The sequence below is a fragment of the Cibotium barometz genome, chromosome 15 (assembly GCF_041138505.1).
Source record: "Cibotium barometz isolate CiBa-2024 chromosome 15, ASM4113850v1, whole genome shotgun sequence".
NCBI lineage: Eukaryota > Viridiplantae > Streptophyta > Polypodiopsida > Cyatheales > Cibotiaceae > Cibotium > Cibotium barometz.
In genome coordinates this window covers 21,985,362-22,012,178 of record NC_141060.1, presented here as the reverse complement: position 1 = coordinate 22,012,178, position 26,817 = coordinate 21,985,362, and the positions used below count along the sequence as shown (strand labels likewise).

Here is a 26,817-nt window from a genome sequence, read left to right as displayed (position 1 = left end):
GTCATGCCACCATTGTGTCTTCCTTCCAGGTTAGTTTTTAGACTTCCTACCAGGCCTAATTCTATTAATAGTGTTTTATGAGTTTCTTTGAAGGTATTCTAGGATAGGAGTTATAGGCATTTCTTTAAAGGTATTCCTACCATGCCTAATTCTATTAATAGGCTTTTAGGAGTTTCTTTGAAGGTATTCCATGATAAGCACACTTCATTTAAAACTCTTCCCATTGATGGATCAGTAGACAAAGAATAGAGTTTTAGGAGTTTCTTTGAAGGTATTCCATGATAAGCACACTTTATTTAAAGCTCTTCCCATTGATGGATGAGTAGACATAGAATGTGGACCGAGTTGTTTGGCAAGAGAACCTAGTGCATGCCACAACTATGCCACAACTAGGTAGGTAGCTTCAAAAACTCCACCCCTATTGGGCATGCCTTAGCAGGCTTTGGTTAACATCAAAGAGAGGATAGCATGTGTGAATAGAGGGGTTTTGCCTAATATATCAGTCATAAAGGTAGGTTGGGAGAACAAAACATTGAAGAAACCTTTCCCTTAATAGAATATCTGAGAGGTTGCTTTCATGTGCAAGAATTCATTCTCTATCCAGGTTTGAAGTTCATCCTTAAGAGGGACTTTACTAGTACACATTACGATCACACTAGATGTATAGCAAATAACCCTATTTGTAGATCTGTGCACAAACTCTTGAGGTGGGTTTGCGTGTCCAAATAACTCACTAAATATAATGGACAAGTAGATGCCCCTTGTTTCTCTTTAAAGTACTATAGTGCCAATCTCGGGAGGCGATCCTTCAGGTCATCGTACGGAAGAGGGCGTGTATGACGAGTGGGGCCACCCTAAACTCTGCTAGTACAACCTTATGTGGCACCCGATGGCTTACTTCTGATCATGCGTGACAACATCACCACCTTCAGCCTCTCTATGCTCTTCCAGGAGCCTTACCTAAGATCTTGTCCCCAAAAACTTCACCATACATATTTAGTGGGCTTACCAAAGTGTCGAAAAGCCAACACGTTGTATGAGTCTATTAGAAGTGGGCATGGAAACACGATCTCTCTACATGGGCTAGGGAGGCGTGGCCTCCCACTGGACGATCGGTGGGGCCGACTCTGGCCATGCAAAAGTGGGGACCATAAAGGTGACTTTGAAGTATACATACTTGTTCACAATCTGCATGGTCCACCTATGAGAGAATTCACCAGCCCTTGCTTGCATGCCAACTAGCCGTTGCCCAAAAAGGTAAATTACAAACATTTGGTTTTATACAAATTACCGTTGGCTCCTTTTGTGGGGCACGTACGCATGAAACTTAAGGTGTTTTGCTCATTGATGTAAGCAAAGCAAAACCTTAGGGGTGTTAGTATTTGTCAATTAAATCAAATCGATAAAAAATAAATAAATTCAGTTCAGAACCGTATCAAGAAATGGTAGGAGGGCAAAACAAACTTTCACAAAATACACACATGGCTTCAGCTGCCGTTGAAAGGCCTGCTTTTCTGAAAGCTGAAGATGGAGTACTTCCCTTGCCTTTGCTTACACTTCTTACTGTATAATTATTTACTGTGCATTTGGATATTTGCTGTTTTTTTAAATTAAAAAATCCTTTTGGTTTTTTTCAGATGCTTCTTACAAGCCACGAGGCAGACTGCATGGTGGAAAAGCTCAGGATTTTTGATATTGAGCAGGTGCTTTTTAACTCAAAATCAAAAGCATTAACAAAAAGAAAATAAAATCAGGTGCTCCTGTTGCTCTGTTATCTTTTTTGTATTCTTTTAAAGATTAAAAAAAAGGGACTTAGAAACTATGATATGGTTGGTAATGGTAGATGTAAGACCATCACCATTTTATCACTCCCTGGTTGAGGAAATTATTTTGCACCTCATTTTAAGGTGGTCATATCCCATCACTATATATATGCACTTGAGTCATTCCACACAATGGGGTGCTTGTCTATCTCATCTCGAGCCCTGTACGAGACTGATGCAGACCCAATCGAACCTTGCACCATGCCTTGATGATGAAAGCGAGGAAAGGGGAAGAGGGCATGATATCTGACTTTGTGAAGAAGATCCATCTTGTGTCAGGCTTGCATTGCACGAAGCCTTGCACACATGGGCTCCGCCTGTGATTAATCTCAGTGTATTTCTTACATGTCAAAGAACAATGGTGGCTGCTGCATCTTATCCTGGAATGCCAGACTCGACACCAACTTACTTCATATTCACCACTGCCACATTTCGATTGTGTAGATGAGCTGGTCTTTTTTTGGCTGGCGTTGTGTGCATCCTTCATTTTCACAATTTTTCGGGTAGATGTAATTCGGCCTCACAGAAAACTCGGCCGCACCTCAAGTGCTGCCATGTGCGCAGCCTATGAGCTGTTTAGAAAGTAGATTCTTTGGAAGAAGGCCACAGAGAATGAGTTTTGACATTAATGTTGATGTTGGCATTACTGAACTGATCTAAGAGAAGAAGTGATTCACACAAACCGTTTGCTATTGTTTCTCACAACTATCTCAATCTTTGAGTTCCCTCATCCTTGGCAATGGGAGGTCAAAAAGAGGAACAAGCATGCAAAGAATTGGAGTACATCACCTTGAGGCATAAAGCACTTGCCATTAAAGCCATAAAAAAGGACTCAAGATTGGAGGAGGAAAAGCAAGGTGTTCCAACTAAGCAAAGCCATTGAGAAAGGAAAGCAGAACAAAAACTACAGGTAGGTTTCAGACTAGAGGATTTTCTAGCCTAGTTTGTGAGCACTGTGATTTACAGGACAAGATTACCATGGCAAATTCATGGACATCTAGTATAGTCCTTGGTAATGTTTAATTAATGGGATAGAGATATTGGCTATTTATTAGGAGCTATTATGAGAGAGAGAGAGAGAGAGAGAGAGAGAGAGAGCTTTGTCCATCTAAATAATTGACCTAGCATATCACCCAATGCCCTCTCCCACTAACGTAAGATTGTATTTATGAGTTCACCTTTTTTTTATTATAATCTAAAGTTGTCTCAACATATGCCAAAATTTAATTCAATTATTATTCTAGTAACGCTTACATATAGATATTGTTATTCGCGGTCCACCACATCTCATCAATGCATCTAATCATCACAAACCATTGAAACTTGCTTGGTGGAGATCACAAGTTTCAAGCAATCATTTTTCTCTTTTATTAAGTTTACTTTCTATCATCTTTTTCCCATACTTACAAGTAAGAGTGGGGTCTAGCACTCTAAATTTATACCTACTAGGCATACTTAAATTTATACCTACTAGGCATACTTTATTAAGTTTACTTTCTATCATCTATCAGGCTGTCCAAGAAGACTTCCTTTTCATGGGCATGCCTATGGCTGCCAAGAACTTGTACCTTTTTGTACTATGTCTCTCTCTCTTCTCTACATCTCTTCTTTGTGTTTTGCATCTATGTGTTCCTATGAAAGGTGTTTAGGGCTGAAAGAAGACACACAACTTCTGTGCATGTGACATGGCTCACATGCCTCCTAAGGCATTTCTCTTTCTTCTTCTCCCATAGGCAACAAAGTTATGATTGCTCTCTTCAATTCTTCTCCCACAAGTCCTAGAACGATTGAGCACTTTGATTCCAATTCAATGTAATGAAATCAAACAATTACTTGCACAATTAACACCATTGATATTTGATTGCTGCAATTAGATTGATGACAGAGAGAAAGCTTCATAGATTGCATTGAATTGATGAATGATTACAATGGCATGTGCTAGAGAGGTTGTATTACGCCCCGACAGGCCTCGGATTAGGGCTAGGGGCATGTGCTAGCCCAGGATTAGGGTTAGGGTTAATCAAAGATTAGGGTTAGGGTTAACCAAAGACATGCATGTGTCATGGTACAATCAAGAAGATTTTGCTCCCCGATTTTGCCCTGATGTTGGCAGACGGAGACGAGCAAGAGAAGGGGTATGCGTATGGCAAGTAGGCACAAGGGAGAAGGGGCTTTGCAAGGCATGGTTGTGAGGGGAAAACCTCAGCCCTAGGTAGCCTGGAAGGGCCAGCCTAGAAGAGGGCAAAAGGTGCAGCTCGTTAGCGGCTGGGCTAGGGTAGCCCCAAGGCGACTAATGCCAGCTTGGAGGAGGGCAGCCTGGGGCTATGGCCAGGTTGCGAACAACCCACTACAAGGCGGCCAGGTTCAGGCCTGCCATGTGGCTGCAAAAGGCTGGGCGGCAGTGTATACATCACGGATATGACGGCCAAGGTTGTGTGCATAGGGTGTTGAGCGCTAGTCCTAAACAGAGGCTTGTGGGCTAATAGGGCAGTTGACTGGACAGCATGCGGAGAATGGGAACAATCTGGTTCAGGGCAGTGGGTAGAAAGTGAGCAGAGTGCGGGCAGTTGGGTGCCTATAAAAAAGCAAGGGAGGGTGTGAATATTAGTAGGTGGTGTTTAAAACAAAAAGCATGTTAGCTTTGTCTTGTGCTAAAAGTGGGGGGCTTTTATTTTAAGCCTTAGCTTTTTGAAAAAGCACAAAATTAAAGCAAGCTTTTTAAATCCATCCACTATAAATTCAGCCTTGCTCTTTTTTATCTGCATATACTTGCAAGCTCTGCGTGCTTGATGTGAAACATCACTACGCCTTGGGTCTCCCCAAAGTTGCACACCTTGCCTCAACCCTCTCATCCACCCTAAAATCCTTTCTCTAACCTTTCACTTCTTTCCAGACGGTAACTCATTACCTTTTTGTCACTGCTTTTCTTCACGTTGACATGCGTGTTTAGTGTGTGCACCGGAGATAGATGGAGTCAGAGGGTATTAATTCTGTGAAGTCATCTAGCAGTAACGACGTGGAGTTGGTCGGCGATGACGACTTTGAGCAAGTGAAGCCACCAGGATGACTAGGAATTTATCCATCCCCAGTCTCCTTATGCATTCACGAAGACGTGAATTGAAGAGAAGGGGGACGTATGTTACGTCCCGAGAGGCCTAGGATTACGGCTAGGGGTGTGTGCTAATGACCCAAGGTTAGGGTTAACCCAAGATAAGGGTTGAGGGCTTAGTTGGGGTGTGGGGACCTAGGGTTCACATGTGGGCTAAGGGTGCTAGCAAAAAGAGGTCTAGATTAGCTAAGAGCTTATAATTTATAGCCTGGGACTAGTAAGGGCCGGAGAGGGGTGCGGCGGAGAGTGATCCATCAGAGAGGAAGGCTGTTGGGAGAGGCTCGCCGGGGGCTCAGTGGGGTCTACTAGCCTTACTGGACACTGAGAGCCAGGAGAGGAATCATGCCGGGGAATTGGCCGCCAAATGGGAGGGGTCGAAGGGACCCACTTTTGTCGCCAACGGGTGGGTGCTGTGATAAATGACCGAATCCTCCTGTACTTTGCCAGGTTGGCGCATGTGGCGGCGGCGCTCAGCTATGGTGGTTGGCTGACGGCCTGGGCGCGGGGCCAACCATCCGCCACTCTTCGGCAACTGGGTCGTTCGAGGGGTCGGGACCTGGTGCTCGGCTGCCTGAGAACCTACCTCTCTCTACCCCTTGGTGAGGATCTCTGAGAGAGAGAGAGAGAGAGAGAGAGAGAGAGAGAGAGAGAGAGAGAGAGAGAGAGGGAGGGCAAGAGGGAAGGGGAGCCTAACGTGGCTTGTGGAAGGATGAGAGCCAAATACACAACCAATCAAGGTATTGGGTGTTTTAGCTTATATGTCATGATTGAGAATATTTAACTTGTCTTGTGAGAAAATGATTGCTCTCCTGGTCAATGCTCAAATATTCTAATCTAGGTCGAGATTTAGGCCGAAGACAACAACCCTGTTCTTGCAAAGCATCATTGATAAAACAAAACCCTCAAGCCACAAAAGCCTCCTAGAATGAGATAGCAAAGGGCAATGGTGAGATGCAAGCAACCCCTTAAAACCAGTGTGACCTGAAAGGCAAAGCCTGGACAATTCACCACGTTTCGTAAGTGAGTTGTTTGCTCCAATGCTCATTGCTTAAAACCTTTTCACATTTGAATGAGATAGCAAAGGGCGATGGTAAGATGCAAATAGCCTCTTCAAATCACTGCAACCAGCCCACTAGCGGCTCCTGGTCAAGTTAGGATCATCGATAACTTTGAGATTATTGGATCAGTAATTTAAACGAAAGCTTAATCTTGATTACCCAATAGGGCATATGTGATGTTTGTCACCTATATCCATGAGTTTAATTTTTGTTTTCTTGCATAGCGTACATAAATAAGCATGTACGCATGTGTATATATGTGTATCAAAGAAGATGTATGCCATGTACACATAAATAAGCACGTACACATTGTATGGCTGCTGTGGGCAGCCCCCTGGCCCTGACCGACTGGGTGCTAGGCAGCACCCAGGCCTGGCCGCTTGGCTGGGCTGGCCCAAAGGCCTGTTGGCTGCTTGGCCAAGCCCTCTTAGGCTGGCTGACAGCCTGCCCAGCCCCTCTATGGACTGGTGGGCAAGGCCTAGGGCCTGCTTGGCCCCTCTTGGGTAGCCTAAGCCTACCCAAAGCCCAATGCAAGAGCATAATGCTCTGTTCTGGGGTAGCCCTAAGGGCTGGACCCCTTTTCTACATGCAATTCCTACATGCTTCTATAGATATGCCTGGTGTCCGGTTGCAAACCCAACACACAGATCATCTTACATCATTGCAGAGGAAGACTCACAGTAGGGACTGGCATTGCTTCATGTGCAGGACAATGCACACCTGACCTCGGATGCGTAGAGTGGAATCCTGGCTGACTTGTCTTGGACTAGGCTCACTTGGGACGAGTTTTCACTCCAGGTCCTGCACCTTCTTGTTTAGATATGTTTACGTGGCATCCAAGTGCGGGATGCACGTGACATCCCGTTTTGCTTACCTTGACGGAAGTTGCATAGCCTCCAAATAGTTCGTCAATAAAGCTGGATAGTCTTCGAAGAATTTTTTGTCAAGCCATACCGCTTTGTGAGTCTCTCAGTCTTGAAACTTCGTGAGGAGCTCTCTTTGTCTTCGGCCTGAGCCATGCTTGAAGCGGTGCAAAAGGATGTTTTCTAGAACCATCACTTCAGCTTCATCTGCTATATCTGGTTTCGCTTTGTCTTTCACTTTTGAAGGGATTGGACCTGTGTATGGTTTTAGCCGACTGACATGGAACACATCATGCATAGTCCAGCTCGGAGGTAGCTTCAACTTCATCGACACCTCGTTGATCTTTCTCTGGATAGGAAATGGTTCGAAGCTCTTGAATGATAACTTTGGGCATCGCTTGCCCACCTATTTCAGTCTTTGCTTCATAATCCGAAGATAAACCCAATCTCCTTCCGAGAACTTCACATCTCTTCGGTCTTTGTTGGCCTGTCGAGTGCAGGCCTCCTGCGCTTTAGCCAACTTGTCTTTAACTGATTCCAGACTCCGTCATTCTGTTCGCTTCAGATACTGAAGACGAGGTCCTGGTCTATAGCGATTGGAATGGTCTTCCAAACGCTGCTTCATACCTTGCTGATCGTGGACATAACACTTCAGCACATCAAAGGCCAATTGGTTGTAGATTTTTGTCTGGCCGTCAGTTTGTGGATAAAATGCAATGGAAAAATTCAGTTTAGTACCAAAATTATCAAACAATGTCCTCCAGAAAAAATGACTAGTAAACTTGGTATCTCGGTTTGACACTATGGTCCTAGGGATCCCACCAATCGGGTACCAATTTCAAATGAACAAATGGGCAACGTCTTCGGCGGTCACATTGGCCCTGCATGGAATAAGCATAATAAATTTTCTAAATCTATCAACAATAGTTAAGGACTGCGTATTGCGCTTACCCAAAATCGGAGATAGATTTGTGACAAAGTCCATCGATATATCCTAGAAAGATCCCTCTGGAATTGGTAAGGGCTGTAACAATCCTATCTTCTTCCCGCTAGGAGCTTTCACTTTTTGACAAACGTCAGTGTTGCACATGAGTGAACACATCGCGCCTCATTCTTATATTTCCTTTCTTACTTCTCCAGAGTCGAATTCATGCCCCGGTGACCACCAGTGATGGCGTCATGGGCGTCATGGAGAAGAGTTGCCTTGACAACTTCATGACACAAAGTTGGCCTTTGTAAAAAAGCCAACCAACTTGTATCAAAAAGTTGGCATGGTCCTACGGCATCCAATGCCCGCTTCCACTGTGTACCGAACCCCTCGGAATCTGCATACGTGTGCTTCATGTCATCTAGTCCTGTACCAATGAGGTCGAGTCTAGTGGTCTGAATCAATGTCACTGTTCCCTTCGTGCTCAAAGCATCGGCCACGGGGTTGGCCTTTCTTGGAAGGTACTCGATCATACCACCAAATTACTAGAAGATTTGGCTCTAGCAGTGCTAATGGTCACTCCACTGTGCACTTGGCATTGTTTGAATCCAACGTAATGCTTGATGGTCAGTGCAAAGCTCAAATTCACGACCATAAAGGAAATGCTTCCAATGTTTCAAGGCTTGAATAATTTCCAGGAGTTCCCGATCGTAGACTGAGTAATTCTTTTCTGCGGCTTGTAACTTATGAGACATGTAAGCTAATGGATGGCCATTCTATTGTAACACACCTCCAATCTGTCATGTGCACGCACATGTACATGCTAATCTCAGGGCTAATCCCGAAGGCAACATGATAAGGACTCACTAGAACCACAAATTTGGAGCATTGTTTGCTGTTTTGGCAAGGAGAGTTGACCACTAGAGGACATGGGTGTTGTCGGGGCCGTACACAGAAGAGGAGGGACCAGTCGGCCGCAGCATATATGTTATTTATGTCCAGGAGCTGGTTGACCAGCAGTCGGTTAGTTCACATGGTCACCACAAGGCCTATAAATAGGCATAGTTGCTCATCGTTTCATTCATTCTCAGCCCCTTGTTGGCTGGGTCATAGAATTAGGATTTGTTTAGGTGTTATTACCTATGCGAGACGTACTTCCGTCTCTAAAGGGGATCCTTCGTCGACCACGAGATCTGGTCGTTCCTACTCTGAGTCTTTATGAGGATTGTCTCTTGGAACATTCAGGGTCTTGGGGGTTTTTTTCCACGTCGACGGAAACAAATTGTAAAAACCCAGCTTCATTGTGCAGTCACAGGTGGACCTATGGATATATTGCTCTTGCAAGAGCATAAACTGGATGCTAGTCAGTGTGGGAGATCAGGCAAGCTTCCCTCGGGACACACCTTTTGGTCATCGGCCCTTGGTACCAAGGGTGGTGTTTGTATCTCTGTTTCAGCTTTGATCTTGCCTTGCATCATTGGACATGGTGTCATTTTGCCTGCGAGAGCGCAGTGGATCCTTCTTATGCAGGGTACTACACGCATTGGTATTCTCAACCTCTATGCTCCTAACCATAGAGGTGAGAGGATTGCCTTTTGGAAATCTCTCACTACATTGATGCCTCTTGCCGACCATTGGATTATTGGTGGGGATTTTAACATGGTTGAGATGCTGTAACACGCGGAAGCTCTGGGAGTCTTCTTTCAGCCCTAAACACTCTTGGAAACCATCTGATGCAAAACGCAGATATAGAGAGAGAGTAGAGAGAGAGAGAAGTGCTGGAAATTCAGTATATTGGTATGGTACAAGAAGGTACCTCTACTACAGCCATAGGCTGCCTTACATAAAAGGTGGTAAACACCAAAATCTCCTAGTCTAGACCCACACCCAAAGTGGGAGTGAATGGTCAATTCAATGACCACACTGGCTATTTATATGTGTCTTGGACACTTGGTATGCTAGCCGACTGCTGGTCGGCCAGCTATAAATGTATTATTAAATGCTCTTTAATGTAGCCGACTGGTCCTCCTCCTTGCACCTGCTGCTGCCCCTGTCCTCTGGTTCAGCCAACCACTTCTGTGAGCAGCCGACAGCCTTGTGTGCTGCCAGCAACACCTGTCTTGCAGCCGACAGCCATCTGATCTTCAGCTTGCTCTCCATGCCTGTCTCCAGTCTACACTACCAAAAGTGCTCTGTGCTCTATCATCGTGGTTCTACCTGGTTCATACTCTTTATCTGGCTGCCTCTTCTGGATCCAGCCCTGAAAATGTCCATGGCATCTATGATGCACGTGACATCCCCCTCTGCTAAACTTGATGACGGGATTCCAACCTGCTCTTGGATGACTGTCATCATCCCAATCTTTTCCCGAAGTCCCTCTGTCATCATCCATCCGTGGCAACCCTTTTTCTCTGAAAACCCGGCCTGTTCTCCAAACCATTCTGTCTCTGACGAAGATCTATGCATCTGTTTTCCTCTAGTCCACAATCCATTCCTGCCCTGACTCTGAACACCGTCTTGGTCTTCATTCGTGAGAAATGAGTCTGGCACTCTCATATCACCCTTGGAGGATAAACCTCCCTTGGGACCGTTGCCCGGGAACCTATCTGGCTCACAGGACTGCCATCCCCTTTGGCACTGTGGAACACCACCAACCAACCTCCTGGGAGTTCTTCCCGATTCTGTGTTCCTTGCCTTGGGCTTCGAATCCGTGTACTTTCCTGTACCTTGGACCTGCACACCATCATATGGGACTGAATCAGTGTTTAGCTTTGTTGAGCCTGATGCTCTGATACCAATGTAACACGCGGAAGCTCTGGGAATCTTCTTTCACCCCTAAACACTCTTGGAAACCATCTGATGCAAAACGCAGATATAGAGAGAGAGTAGAGAGAGAGAGAGAAGTGCTAGAAATTCAGTATATTGGTATGGTACAAAAAGGTACCTCTACTACAGCCATAGGCTGCCTTACATAAAAGGTGGTAAACACCAAAATCTCCTAGTCTAGACCCACACCCAAAGTGGGAGTGAATGGTCAATTCAATGACCACACTGGCTATTTATATGTGTCTTGGACACTTGGTATGCTGGCCGACTGCTGGTCGGCCAGCTATAAATGTATTAAATGCTCTTTAATGTAGCCGACTGGTCCTCCTCCTTGCGCCTGCTGCTGCCCCTGTCCTCTGGTTCAGCCGACCACTTCTGTGAGCAGCCGACAGCCTTGTGTGCTGCCAGCAACACCTGTCTTGCAGCCGACAGCCATCTGATCTTCAGCTTGCTCTCCACGCCTGTCTCCAGTCTACACTGCCAAAAGTGCTCTGTGCTCTATCATCTTGGTTCTACCTGGTTCATACTCTTTATTTGGCTGCTCTTCTGGATCTAGCCCTGAAAATGTCCATGGCATCTATGATGCACATGACAGATGCCAACGGATAAAAGAGGTGGACATGACACGCATTGGTATTCTCAACCTCTATGCTCCTAACCATAGAGGTGAGAGGATTGCCTTTTGGAAATCTCTCACTACATTGATGCCTCTTGCCGACCATTGGATTATTGGTGGGGATTTTAACATGGTTGAGATGCCAACGGATAAAAGAGGTGGACATGAGGGCTTGGTGCATCCTCTTGAAAGAGCGTCTTGGGAGAGGTTTATACTCTCCATTCATGGTAGAGATTGTTGGCATGAGGATGACATTTTGAGAAGTCCATCCACTCTTCTTTACTCATGGTCTAACAAGAGAAGAGATGTAGGATGTATCTATGCACGGTTAGACAGATTTTATGTGGATGATTGGGTGCTTGACAGAGGTGGACATACTTTGATTCCTACAGGCACCTCCAAATCGGATCATTGCCCAGTGGTTTTATGTATTAGAATTTAGAGATCCAAATTGCCATGGATCAGCACCCCATGTACGCATCCCTGATCATTTGTTTTCAGATGCAAAACTATCACGTCGTATGCTTGATATTTGGAGATCACATGACTTCTTACAGGCCTCTCAAAGCCTGGCCTCTGCTCTCTGTGATATTAGCGGCTTTTATCACACATGTGCCCTGTCTAAGAGGCAAGAGGCCTTGGACTTAGAAAGAGCTATTAGACGTAGATTGGCTGCCTTGCAGAAAGAGCACGAGAAACATCCTCATGCTCAATGGGTTGCAAATTCTTTACGTACTGTTAGAGCAGCAGTTCATCACTCTCTTGAGCAGCGCGCGGAGTACCGTTTCCATGCCCAGGAATCCTTTTGGACATAGATGAGTGGCAGATGTAACAAACATTTCTTTGCTTCTCACGGCCCATCTCATGCCAGAGATAGTGTTAGGCGGTTGCAGGATTCACATGGCACTCTTCACTCAGATCCTCTTATGGTTAGACAGATTGCCACCGATTTCTATTGCCAGCTTCTTAGTGCTGAGCCGCATTCTGATTTGAGATACAGGGCACAGAGGAAGGTTTGGAATGCATTGCCATGATCATTGAGGAGATGTGTGCCGCTCTGGATGTCCCTTTTTCTATGCAGGAGTTCAGTCATGCTCTTCATGCCTTACCTCATGGTAAGTGTCCAGGGGAGGATGGCCTCTCCCCTGTTTTTTTCACTACTTTTTGGGATGAGATTGGGGCTGAGATAACATCGGCTTTGCAGGAGATGTGGGACATAGGTTCTATGCCTTCTTCTCTCACCGAGGGGCTTATTTATCTTATTCCTAAGAGCGGGGATAAGACATTGATTGGCCAGTGGAGACCTATCACCTTACTTGGGACTGCCTATAAGATTCTAGTGAGCATTAGGTTGCAACCAATTTTGTAGGATGTTATTCATGATACCCCAAATGGATTCTTACATGGCATGAGCATATTTGATAACATTTTCTCATTTTGGGAGGCTGTCGAATGGGCTAAAGCGAGCAATCAGCCCTTAGCCATTCTGCTCTTGGATGTTGAGAAGGCCTATGATAGAGTGGATTGGGACTTCCTTGAGGGTACTCTTAGTCATATGGGCTTCTCTCAGAGATGGATCAAGGGAGTTTCATGCATGTATCGTGATGCCCAGAGTAGAGTTCTTGCTTGCGGTGATAGAGGAGAGCTGTTTCAGATTTCTCGCTCAGTACGACAGGGCTGCCCATTAGTCCCTTTATTATATATCATAGTTGCAGAGGCCATGAGCATCTTTCTCCGCTCCACTGTTGGTATTTCAGGATTGAGGTTGCCTCTTCGTAGTCATGAGGTGTTGGTTGACTCTGTGTTAGCTGATGACACAGCCCTGTTTTTGGAGGCTTCACATATATGCTTATGTTCCTTCTGGGTAGCACTAGAGGAGTTCTGTTTGGCAGTAGGGGCACTCATTAATTGGCACAAATCTGTTGGTTTTTGGGTTAGTGATTCACCGAGAGTTGATTGGGGTGCAGAGCTTGGTTTTACTTGGATCAGCAGAGGATTCACCGAGAGTTGATTGGGGTGCAGAGCTTGGTTTTACTTGGATCAGCAGAGGATGCACTGCTAGATATTTGGGATGCCAAGTTGGGATTGATATTTCTCCTGCAAAGCAGTTTGCTCCAGTACTTATGAGTATCCGGAAGAAGCTCCTCCATTGGAGCTCTAGGAGATTAGATTTAGCCTCCAGCATACCTCTGCAGGTCATTGCTCTCCCAGGCCAGGAGGATACAGATTTCCTCATTTATTCTATCATGCCTGGTGGGAGATTGAGGAGATGTAGTATGGAGGAGATCATACCAAATACACTTGCTTAGTCAAGTGAGGATTGTTGGTCGCTTGGGGAAGCACTGGTTCATTGACCCTTCTCCTCAGATAGTGACTCATGGCTCTTGGTGTTTGTGGCTATATGGTGGCAGTCCTATCAAATATCTTCAGTGGGATCCAGGAGAGTGGGAGTGGAGGGATGCCTTCGATCCTTTGAAAAGCCTTCCTTTTTTCAGTTTCACTGTTCGGAATGCCAGTCTTCTCCTCACTCGACAGATGCATAGAATCCCTACTCTCAGGCCTCATTGGGAGAGCTATGATATTTCTCCAGTGATACAGCGCAGATATTGGCATAGACTTTGGCTCTCGTACAGAAGGAGCTAGATCTCTCATTTCTTTTGGTTATTCTTACATGGTGGTCTCCCCACCAATCAGTGGAGATTAGTTTTCAGTGTAGCACCTTCCTGTCCTAGATGTGCGGCAGATTCTGAGTCCGTACAACAGTGTCTATGGGGAATCGGGATGCAGCATTGCACAGCAGATTTGGGGTCCTGTAGCCCAACTTATGGGCAAATTGAGTGGCCGAGCCATGCATGTGACTTGGGGGGCAGTTGCTTGGCTCTCCCAGTCCGGTCCGCAACTTTTTTATGAGGGCAATGGTACAGATTCTGTTTTTTTCATTCGTAGAGGTATTGCCCAGCATGGTTTATTGCAGGATGTTCCTCACTTTGATTATACACCCCCTCGACAGAGGATTGACACCAGTTGGGAGATTATTGCCAGTATTACAGCATGGTAGATTTGGAGAGCTAGATGCACGGAGGCAATTGAGGGTGTCCAGATTTTTGGGTCTCAATGCATTAGTACTATATGGGGTGATATCATATCATCCACACTCTTATGGCTTCTTGGGCTCGCATTCAGGGGCCCTCTCGTTTTGCGCAGGCAAAGCGTGTGATATTTATGCGGGAATGGGACCATGGCATCTTCTTTTTCTCTAGTACCACAGGTCTTACATGGCATCACGACGCTCCTTAGTGGTTGAAATCACCGTACATATTGGGGTGATTCTATTCTCTTCCGGCTTATAGCTGTGATTGTTGTATGTTTTTCTCATACTTAATAGAAGTCTCTTTCTGAAAAAAAAAAAAACTTGATGCTCGTCGTCATTCCTATGCTAAATTCCTCAACTTTCTTGTCTACCGAAGTCAGGATGAAACGGGCTCGCCGAGCGGCCTGTTCCGTGACCACATCCTCTGTGCTACCGTTGTCAAACAAGACAATGTAGCCCAAAGGTCTTGAGCAATTCGTTGTGCTCATACTCCTGGTCTTGGGTGCCCTTCTGCTTATCTTCGAGCTCTCGGCTAACGATTGCACCCACCGAAGAATTGGGATCCGAAGAACTAGGCTTTGATACCAATGTCACATGTGGGAGCTCTAGGAGTCTTCTCTCAGCCCTAAACACCATCCTGGAACATGCTGATGCAAAAGTCATACAGAAAAGAGAGAGATAGCCGAGTATTTAGTATATTCTAATGTACAAAAGGTAGTATAAATCCTTACAGCCTTAGGCTGTCTTCTTGAAAAGGTAGATACCCTACAATGAAGAGCAACTTTGCTTTATATAGATCTTGGAAAAAACCTAGTGGACTAGCCGATTGTGGTTGGCCAGATCTTGGGCAAATCCAGTGGATATGCTGTAGCCAACTCAACCTTTTCTCTTTCAGGTGTTGGCCAACAGCCATCCCTTGTCCTCCATCTGTCTGGCCCAGCCTACACCAGCAACATATGCTCCAAACATAGGTTTTGATCTGTGTCTTTATCTTGTTGCCTCTTCAAGATTAGCCCTGGGATTAGCGAGCGCATGTCTTGCACATGGCTAAACTTGATGACGGGATTCCAATCTTTGTTCTGTAGAGAAACATGAAAGCAATAGCAAAACTAGAAATGAAACAAAAACAAATGAAAGACAAAGAGTTACCTTGAGATGAGTGTAGACAAGACACAAGATTGATACTTTCATTGATGTGACACCTACAATATATAGGTGAGAAGTACAAGATTGAGTAGACTGACTTATTATGGGATAAATGTAGAGATGCCACATGGCACTAGACTCAAGACACAAAGACTTTAAGTGAAACTAGACTAGAAATAGTACACCTAGTGTGCACTTATTTCCAACACCCTCCTTAAGTGGACACTAGGAGGAAGACAAAAAAGACAAGACTAGAAGATAGACATAAAGACTGATAAACTGAGAGACTAGACATGAGAGACAAAAAAATCCTGAGACACCCCTCCTCAAGTGATATCCTCATATGGGTCCACAAGGGTAGGGACAAGATGGATCTAAAACAAGACACAGTCAGATTGATAGACAGATAGACAGACAACAGATAGATAGACAGACAAGACTAGATAGACAGAAGACTAACTGTAGAACTGACTGTAGACAAACAGATGGACCTTGAAGACATCCCTCCTCAAGGGCAATCTCTGCCTCTCAAGTAGGGACAAGAGAGAGGTCCTAAAGCAGAATGAGTAAGACACTAGAACCCCTTGACCTACATCATCGGTGGTCAAAGTGGTAGACAAGAAAGGTGAAGTAATCAGAAAGCCCATTCCTCATCATGTGAGGAATGAACAGCAAGATCTGCTGATGTAGATGCTGTAGCAACATGGGCTGAGGTAGATACAGGGGCTGATGTAGAGGTTTTAGAGTAGCAGTCCTTCTCCCGGTGATTATCACGGCCACAAATGGTGCATGGATGAGCCTTGAAGCAGTCCTTCTCCAAATGATTAGTTTTTCCACAATGGGTGCAAGGCTTTCTTACCTTAGAACCTCCTTTCTTTGCTAAAAAAGCAGTGTCAGTTACCTTTTGTTGTTTTGTTCTTTCCTCTTCTTGGAGAGCATTGATGATACCTTCAAGAGTAGGATTATTGTGATACTTGAAGGTAGTGACAAGAGTAGCATAGGTTTCAGGTAAGCTTTTGAGAAGCACAGCAATAGCAATATCTTCGGAGATGGGGGACTTCACTGAAGCAAGCTGAACCATAAGACTGCGAAAATAATTGACATGAGAGGCTATAGTAGCTCCCTCCTGCATATATAGATCAAAGAATGAGATCATAAGTGCAATCTTAGAGTTTTTAGAACGAGGTCCAAAAAGGGTATCCAAAGTGATCCATGCTCGAGAAGCAAACTGTATGTCAGAGATGTGATGAATGTAATCATCGCCAAGACCGAGCAGGATGATAGCATAGGCTTTGTCATTCTTGGCAGTGGGAGCATAAGTGATAACTTGCTCAATGTCTGAATCTTCGGGAGCAGCATGGTGAACAACGTCCCAAAGACCTTCTTTCATAAGATGGCACTTGATTTTGATTTGCCAAGTATGAAAGTTGGAGCCATTGAATTTGTCGATAGACATGAGAGAATGAGTAGAAGAGGCCATGTGGGAAGGTCTTACCTCTTGCTAAAATGCAAGGGCAGTGTCTATTCCCTTACAAGATTGCAGAAATGAATGAAAAAGAGATCCAAACTGTTTTTAGAAGCCGGCTCTCTCACCACTTGTCAAGGCCATAGCATGTGACAGCCTATCGAAGCATGAGGAACTAGCAGTTTGCAGATATGAGGAAAGGACTGACCAGCAAACTGAAGGAGACAATGTAGCATGTACCTTGTAGATTCTTCAAGAGGAGAGGGAGACCGACAGTAGCTGCAGGTATGGAGTGATGCGCAGCCTGTAGAGGGTGAAGCGTAGGCAGCAGCAACTGTAAACAGGCCGGCGGACAGCAAAAGCTGGCGGACAGAAGGTTCAGAATGTGCTGGGCAGCACGTGCAGCTTGAGAGGTGACGTTGGACAACAAATGCAAGTCAAGTTACACAACATGTGCAGATCTACGCAGGGCAACAGATGGGCTGCGCTGAGTTGAGTGGGACAACTTGGAGAGAATGGCGAAAGCTCATAAGAAAAACAAGGAAACCCTAAAAACTTGCTCTGATACCATGTAGAGAAACATGAAAGCAATAGCAAAACTAGAAATGAAACAAAAACAAATGAAAGACAAAGAGTTACCTTGAGATGAGTGTAGACAAGACACAAGATTGATACTTTCATTGATGTGACACCTACAATATATAGGTGAGAAGTACAAGATTGAGTAGACTGACTTATGGGATAAATGTAGAGATGCCACATGGCACTAGACTCGAGACACAAAGACTTTAAGTGAAACTAGACTAGAAATAGTACACCTAGTGTGCACTTATTTCCAACATGTTCTTGGATGACTGTCATCATCCCATTATCTATTTATGGAGTCCCAAACCCGTCATCCTTTCCATCCTGGCAACCTTTTCACTGAAAAACCTTCTTGCCATGTCCTTGAACACAGTCTCTGGTCTTCTTTCTTGAGTATTGAGTCTGGTACTCTCACTCCACCCCTTGGAGGATCATCCTCCCTTGGAACTGTTGCCTGAAAGCCTTTCTTGGTGTGTTCCAAGTGGCACCCGACTCACAAGACTTCTGTTCCCTTGGGTTGTGGCCTTGTACTTGTGCACTTTCGTGTACCTTGGACCTGTGCACCTTCATCTTGGACCGAGTCAGTGTTTAGCCTTGCTAAGCATGATGCTGAAACAATGTTGCCTGGTCCCCACACCACCAAGTTGCCTGGTCCCCACACCACCAAAAGATGAAGACACGGGTGATGGTTTCATCCATGCACGATGCAGTGAGGGAGGGTGGTTGGGCAAGAGGGTGGCTGGGCAATAGAAAGAATCAGCCTGGTATGTGCAGCAACAATATCTCAAAATCAGCCTGAAGCTTTGATACTTATGTAACATGCGGAAGCTCGGTGGAAGAATCGGTAACTTCAATGCTCAGAATTTTGCAATTTTTCGCGATGAAGATAACACACAACATAGAGGAACGAACATAACACACAACATAGAGGAAGATGTGCAGAAAAAAAAATAAAAATAAAAATAGAAATAGAAATAGAAATAGAAATATATATATATATATATATAGAGAGAGAGAGAGAGAGAGAGAGAGAGAGAGAGAGAGAGAGAGAGAGAGAGAGGGAGGGAGGGAGGGAGGGAGGGAGGGAGGGAGGGAGGGAGGGAGAAGAGGACACAATATTGGGTCCCGAATACCCTCTGTAGGGCCCCCACCACGAATGGTGTATTTGCTTTATTAGAATGATGTAAATCTGAAACAAAGACTGGTTCTTGACCTGCACTTCTTATCTCAGAATCAGCCTGAAGGTCTGATACTTATGTAACATGTGGAAGCTCGGTGGAAGAAATGGTAACTTCAATGCTCAGAATTTTGCAATCGTTCGCGACAAAGATAATGCACAACATAGAGGAAGATCTTCAAAATAGAGAGAGAGAGAGAGAGAGAGAGAGAGAGAGAGAGAGAGAGAGAGAGAGGGAGAAGTGGACATAGTATTGGGTCGCGAATACCCTTTGTAGGGACCCCACCACGAATGGTGTATTTGCTTTATTAGAATGATGTAAATCTAAAATAAAGACTGGTTCTTGACCTGCAGTTCTTACCTTGGTTTAGCACTTCCCCTTGGCTGTCTTGGCTTGCCCTTGCAACGCAGCAACCCTTTGTGAATAATGAGATGTCCAGGTGCTGCCCCTTCTTGTTCAGATGTCTACGTGGCATCCAAGTGCGGGATGCACCTGACACCCTATGGAACACGGTGGAACAACTATCTGGGCACATCTAAAGCTCCTACTTATTAAAAAATCATTAACAATGATTTTCAAAGGCCATATTATGTCAAACATGAACTAGTGTTCAAGGACAACATGCATCAATCAAGGCTCTTTCAAACACAAAGTCTCCTTTTAAAAGTGGAATATAAAAAACCTGCACAAGTAATGTTTTTGTGGTGTTGTTACATTTCTTTCTATGTATAACCATGTATATAGTCTAAAGACTTGGAATCTTTCTTATGGTTAATAAGGTTGGAAGTGCGGATTGGCTAGGACAACATGAAATTATAGAGAAGCTCAACCTTCAGGTGTTAACTCTTAAACTTGTATTTCATGAATGGAAATGCTTTAAGGTCTTAAGTTTCAAAAGAAGTCTTCAAACGTTATCTCACAACTTTTATTTCAAGATGCCTTATCCATAGGGAGAAAATTGGCATATTTATTCATGTTCAAAGGATATAAAGAGATCCATGTGTACGAGGAAAATTGTAGGCTGGATAAAGTAGGTCCACTCTGGTCATAGAAGGGTAGACCTTCCAAGGGCTCCTTTATAGGATGCCTATAACATGGTGTCTTTGGCTCAATATTCTAGCCTGCATCTACCCAACAATTGACACTCACAAGCATGATCTTTTCAAGTAAAAGATAATTATATGGGTCCCTAGGCGACAGGATGTGAGATAATGTGATATGCAGCTACCCAACAATTGATACAAGCATGATTTTTTAGGTAAAAGAGAATGATAATCACAAGTCCACCAGATTAAGAGGATTCCTACGTATTTGTTGGGCTTGTGATTTTCACTCTCTTTTATGTGATTTTTCAGGCCACACCGAATAAGCTTTGGGATTACTCCATTGATTCACATTGACTTTCTTCCACACCCTCAGGCCACAGAGAGAGAGAGAGAGAGAGAGAGAGAGAGAGAGAGAGAGAGCTGTATTTTCAGTATATTGTATAGTACAAAAGACTGTCAATGTGACTCTACAAAATCTGTGGCCTTTGGCCTTCCAAAGGGTAAATCTTAGACCTATGAAGCCTTGACTCTTGACCTGCCTCAAAAGGGGGTCAGATGAAAGGACCGAATGCTGGCCTAGCCTTTTATAGGCTCTTCACATGCCCATGAACTGGCTGACTTGCCGCTGTCAGCCAGCAGCAAAGACAAAAACCCAAAAATATGATCATCCTGACTTCATCTGCCTGGTCTGGTTTACCTTGCCAACTGTTGTCTTGACCAAAATAGGGCTTCTTCTGTGTAAACCTTGAGCCTTTCTAGTACCCTAACCTAATATTTATATGCTGCCCAAATCAGGGATTAGCCTGGAGATCAGCATGTCCATGTGTGCACATGACATCCCCTCCTATGCGCGGAAGCTGGGGGTGTCTTCTTTCAGCTCTAAGTAAACTGAATAGGAACCTTAATGCAAGCACCAACAAAGACAGAGAGAGAAGAGAGAGAGAGAGCTGTATTTTCAGTATATTGTATGGTACAAAATATTGTCAATATGAATGTACAAAATCTGTGGCCTTTGGCCTTCCAAAAGGTAAATCTAAGACCTATTGATCAGGGTTTTTCTATGGTCAATATGAATGTACAAAATCTATGGCTTTTGGCCTTCCAAAAGGTAAATCTAAGACCTATTGATCAAGGTTTTTCTTTCCATTTCTATGGACCCTACAAGAGAGGAGCGACACATGGAGTGATTCTATGAACGATAGCATTTCTACATCCATTTTATGCCTTGGAATAAGCTTAGTATTAGTTTTTGTGCCTAAGGTTTAGGTGGGGACAAAGATCTTTCTTTTTAGAGAAAGCGTGTGGATGGGAGAGTTCACTTTTATTATCCTATGTGCCAGGATTTTCGCAAAGCGTGCAGGCTTTATAGGCCACTTTGGCCCCTCTTTACATCACTAAGAGGGGAGGGGGCGTGGCTCTTGGGCTTGCCATGGTTCTTGGGCTCGTGGCTTGTTGTGGCTTGGGTGCTTGCATGGTGTGGACTTGTGTGCCTTTTTCGGGGGTGCCCAACGTTGGCGGCCGTCGCTTGTGGCTGTTTTTGTCTATCCGTCTGGCGGCTGTCCATACATAGACGCCACGCCCCATTTTCAGGTGAAAAAGAAAGGTTTTCTCCATTCCCAATGTCAGCCTCGAAAATAGGAATCTTTTTCTGCGAGTTTTTTTTACAAAAAAGAAAGATATCTTAAGCAGGAAAATAGCACAACTCACAATAAAAGAGGAGCACCATTCTTTCGTGAAAGGGACAGGAGAGGAAGCGTTGCCAGTTTATGAGAGAGTGGGACATTGGTATCTTTTTCACATCCTCTCATTCGGGACCCTATTCGCAGCACGGGGCTCCTGATTGGTCGAGATCTCCACCTTGCTTGGTGTGAAATCTTCATTTTGTAAATTTTTTTCATACTTAATAGAAGTCTCCTTTTTGAAAAAAAAAAGGGAGAGGAGAGGAGGAGAGCAGCCCCAAAAACCTATATAAACCATCTTGTGTATCACCAAAAAAGAGGAGAGCTGCCAATGAGGTGATAGCTCAAGTGGTGAAGGTGTTTGCCTAGGACCAAGAGGTCCTGGTTTCAAAACCCCCCTTGGTGCTTCCTCGGCGGCATCGCCTACGGGTGGATAAATAAGCACCTACAGGCGGTTGTCTATGGACGGTGAAATTTAGTAACTATGGGAGGATCTTGGGCCAAAGGCCAGTTGAAAAAAAAAAGAAAAAAAAAGAGGAGAGACATCAAATGGAGAGTGAAGGATTGAAAAATAGAGAGATGGGGTATAATTTTTTGTGCTGTTTTCCCTCTTCAAGTTATTTGTTTTCTTCATCATGTTAGTTTTTTCCTCTTATTAGATTTCTATGTGGGGAGTTTCTTATCCCATCATATGATTGTACGGGTGTCCCTTTGGGATACAATTGAATAATGATAGTAGTTTTTTCTCATTTCATGAGTTTTATTTACCTTTGTTGATGCTATGGTGCTTCATCTCTTTTCTCTTCGTCTATCTCACTCTGTTCTCAGTTTACAAGTTTGGTGTTCTTCACTGAGTGATGGGTTTGAGCTATGGGTGTTAGAGCACTATGGTGAGAGTAGAGGGAGTGCTCTGTTCTTGCTCGAGTTGTTGCCTTTCAATGAGGGAGTAGAGGGTGCTATTGAGGCTCATTTCCCTTTGCTGCCTTCACTAAAAAGCCCCGACTCTTGACCTTCTCCAAAAGGGGGTCAGATGAAAGGTGTGAATGCTGGCCTAGCCTTATATAGGCTCGTCACATGCCTATGAATTGGACGACCTGCTATCGGCGAGCAACGAAGACATTAACCCAAAAATATGATCATCCCGATTTCATCTGCTTGGTCTTGTTTGCCTTGCGGACCATTGTCCTCACCAAAATAGGGCTTGTGACCAAAATAGGCCTTCTTCTGTGTAAACCCTGGGCCTTGAGTACCCTAACCTAATATTTATTTGCTGCCCAAATCAGGGATTAGCCTAGAGATCAGCATGTCAATGTGTGCACGACATGCCCTCTTGCGAAAGTTGATGACGGGATTGCTGGCTAGAGCTAGAGCTTAACAATTAAAGAGTGAGAATACTCAACACAAGAGACCAATGAGTGATAAGCTCACAAAGAGCTAAGCACTAAGCTTATCGTTTCATTAGGGCAACAGCTAGCACAAGTACAAGCCTCAAGTGTTCAGATGAAAGTGGAGTGTTTCCTATATAGATCCATGCATGAAGGGGGCACCTATTCCAGCTCATGGCCAGCCCATGACCTCTCATAAAATCTCCTAAGACTCCCCCACATGTGCCTCTAACAATAGGATGCCACCTAGGACCAAACCCATGTGGGTATGCTAAAAGCCTATAAAGATTAATATTCCCTCCTACTAAAGTTGTACTGCTAAGGCACTAAGGTTGGCTGATAGATCAATATATCTAACATTCCCCCTCTTGATTTAACAACCACCATGCAGGGCATGCTCTCATCAAGTGAGAATGTACTCACAACACACAACACACAAAGTAAAAAGTATGTACAAAAGAAGATCCATTCATCTTTAGAAGGCATAGGCAGAGTTGATAGAGGCTAGATTGGCATTGTCGGCAGCTTTTAGCTTTTCTTTATCTTCCTTTCATTTAAAGCAATCCTTCATCAAGTGCCCCTTTTTTACTTGCAGTAATACAAAACTTCGGGGATTTCTTCTTCTTCTTCTTTGTTTCATTTGCTGAGAAAGCCTCTAAAGTAGACACTTGGTTGTCGACACCTTCTCCACTGCTTGAGCCCTTGGATGCCACAACTCTTGTCTCTTCCATTACAAGAGATGCTGCTACTGAGACAAGTGTTAAAATAGCTTGATTTGCAATTGACCCTACCATTTGATTGTAATGTGGAGGCATAGAGGAAAGTAGGTGACCAAAACAGGGCTTCTTCTGCGTAAACCCTAAGCCTTGCTAGTACCCTAACCTAATATTTATCTGCTGGCAAATCAGGGATTAGCCTAAAGATCAGCATGTCCATGTGTGCACATGACATAATAAATTTAGGGATTACTCCATTGATTGGCATTGACTTTGGCACTCTTATAGGAGGAACCAGATATCTCATTTGTTATGGCTTTTTTCCCCAACAAAGAGACTTCTATTAAGTATGAAAAAGTATACAAGAGGGAGATTTCAAACCAAACAAGGGGGAAATCTCAACCAATCAGGTGCCTTGTGTTGCCAACAAAGTCTGATATCACTCAAAATCCTGCAAATGCACTGTGTGTCATAAAGCAAGGTGGCCTCAATTGCTTAGTGCATCTAGCCTTCAAAATGTGCCAGGATGCAATGCTAGCAATAATCTTTCATGTAGTGTCCAACCTCTGTTGTGGAGGTGGGATGTATCGTGACTCTGGCAAGACTTGAAGATGGCACCGTTGAGCAACTCGCCGACTAACCATAATGATGAAATCCTTGTCGTTCCCCTCATATGGAGTCGTGGGCCCGATGGTTTCAAGTGAAGGCTGTTTTTGCACATGGCGGACTTCGTGTTAATTAGAAAAGAGCTATCCTTGGTGTGGACCCATCTTGCCCTAGATGTCTGATAGTTTGTGAAACTGTACATCATTGTATTTGGGGCTTTGCAAAGTTGCCTAGAGGATCTCGAACTCTATAGCTCAGCTTATAGACAAATTGAGGAGAGGCACCACCAACATTACTCTATTGCTTGGCTTGCTGAGTCTGGACTGTAGATTTTCTTTGAGGGCGAGGACCATGACAACCAATATGATTAACAAAGGATTGGCCCGTAAGTGCCACTATTACAGGATATTCCTCCATCACACTTATAGTTGCTCTCGTACGTTATACGACAGTGTCATATGGTATGGTACGATACCGTAAGGTTCCGTATGGACCGTTGTTGTTGTTGTTGTTTTTTTTCCCCCCAGCCCTTTTTTGTTTTTGACTGTTGCTGTTTTGACCTTTGTTTTGAAAAAAATGGTTGTTTATGGTGTTTTTGAATGTTATGGGGCTTACTTGCTTTTGGTGTCCTTTTAGGCTCAACAGCCAAGGATCTGTGGATGTTGACTTTTGGTGTGAATGCAAAGGAGTTGTTCTCTATATCCTTGTGATCATTGCTCCGTGTTTGGAGGGTTGAGGTGAGGCACCTTCCTTATTTAGGGAAACAAGAAGCAAAGGCTTCTCCTCAACTACCTCCCTCTCTCTATGTCTTTGCAGACCGTCTTCCAACAATTGGGCCTTGGCCCTTGGCCTTCGGTGGGTGCCTTGGACTCTTTGGCCTCCCCTTAAAAAGCTCTCCTCCAACCTTCTCTCCATCACAAGTTTCAAGCTCTCATAGCTCTAGCCTCTCAAGCTCAAGCTCAAGCTCCCATTGCTCTCAAACTCTGTAACAACCTCTGAGCTCTTTATCCTTTTAAATTGATAATCTGTAAATTTATAAGTGTTTTTTTTACCAAAAAAAATGTACTTTACCGTATCGTACTCCAAAATTTCATACAGCACAGCAAATTCCCATACGATATCGTACCGTATGACCTTACGCGAAACAACTATGATCACACTACACACCACCCTTGGGGAGGCTTGACACTACTGTGAGAGATTATCGCCAACCTCACGGCCTGGCATGTCTGAAAGCCAGATGCACAGAGGCGATTGAGGGCATTCAAATTTATGACAGCCTGTGCACGTGTACTATTTGGGGAGATATCATCCATACTCTAATGGCTCGTATACAAGAACTGTCCATATCCGTGCAAGCAAAGCGCACTATCTTCATGAGAGAGTGGGATCACGGGGTGGTGTTCTCATCGACTCCCATTGCACTTTCTTGGCATCACCGTGCCCTTGATTGATTGGCTGCAGCGATCTTGCACTCTTTGAAGAGGACCTTTGACTTTCAGCGGTGATTTTGTATTTGTTCTTTCTTGCAAATAAAAATAAAAAGCCTGCTTCCATGAAAATTTGCAAGCTAGCAACAAAAGGATTTTTTTTTTGATTAAGAAGATGTCAATCCTTTGTGCTTGTTTGTAGCTTGTAGACTTCTCTTCCAAACCCAAGGCTCGTCTTTTAAGCTTGGTACCTCAAAACCTTGTGCTACTCCATGTTCAAGGTTTGATGGATCACCTACCCCTCTCCATACTACAGCCAAGATCATACTGTCTATCCACCATTTTGAAGGACCTTCCACCTCTCTCCAGTCTCCCCTTCATAGGATGCCTATAACATGGTGTCTTTGGATCAATATTCTAGCTAGTGAGAGGATAAATGAGATATGCGGTTACTCAACAGTATAAAATCTATCTACATTAAGGAAGTGATCATGAAAATTTACAAGGTAGCAACAATGGACCTTTATGTTTATAAAAGACCTTTGGTACCATGCCTTGGGGGCTTGTGAGTAGGCTCCAAGGGGGTAACCTAAAGGGAGAGGGTATGCTTGTTCCACATCAAGGGATGGTGAAAGTGCTCCTCCTCGCATGTGGGCCGCTCTTGAAAGAGTGTGAGGCAAAGAGCTTACTTAACTCAGAAAAGACTAGCTGCAAACTTAATTTATCCTCAACATTTGACTTGCTCTAGTTTCGACATTGTCGAATATTGGTAGCAAAAAAGTCGAGCCATGATTGGCTAGGGAATGGGAATTGAAAGGAGATCTAAAGCAACTGGAAGGGGAAGAGGGGCCTTGAGAGAGGGGAAATGCAACTGGTGGACTTGAATGTCGATTCCATAAGTGGGAGTGTTGTCACTCATTGCAATTAGAGGACGACTCTTTGAGTGAGCACCCATCTTGCTGCTTAGCCCCCTATGTCAGGAATTGCAGCCAGTAGTACAGTCCATGTCTTGATTTTGCTTACAGGCTTTAGTTCTTTTAGAAGGGATGACCATAACTGTGTGAAAAGGACGACCCCAGTGACTATAAATGAAAGCCTAAGCTACAGCTAGGGGTGCGAAACAAGACTTTTCCTCTCAAACAATGCTCTCTTGACAAAGCGTAGCGCTCTGCAATCCTGTTGCCTGCTCGTCCCCCCCCACACCCCCCCCCCGGCGGGGCCCCAGCTGTGGTTTTTCCTCCCCCTTGTGGTGTCTCCTCCCCTCTCC

At 44.4% G+C, this 26,817-nt stretch overlaps 1 protein-coding gene across 5 annotated transcripts in view; it reads left to right on the top strand.

The window, feature by feature from the left end:
• Window positions 1–1,305: 1,305 nt before the first annotated feature.
• The window catches only part of LOC147631063 (uncharacterized), a 199,467-nt gene continuing 173,955 nt past the window's right edge, over window positions 1,306–26,817 (top strand). For 3 of the 5 annotated variants that reach the window (XM_086809384.1, XM_086809383.1, XM_086809380.1), the window contains exons 1-3: window positions 1,306–1,532; window positions 1,638–1,703; window positions 19,468–19,524. In XM_086809384.1, the coding sequence (XP_086665510.1) occupies window positions 1,443–1,532; window positions 1,638–1,703; window positions 19,468–19,524 (213 nt within the window). In that variant the 5' untranslated portion in view covers window positions 1,306–1,442. The remainder of the gene's footprint in view (window positions 1,533–1,637; window positions 1,704–19,467; window positions 19,525–26,817) is intronic. The other 2 variants (XM_086809385.1, XM_086809382.1) reach the window with 1 other exon arrangement.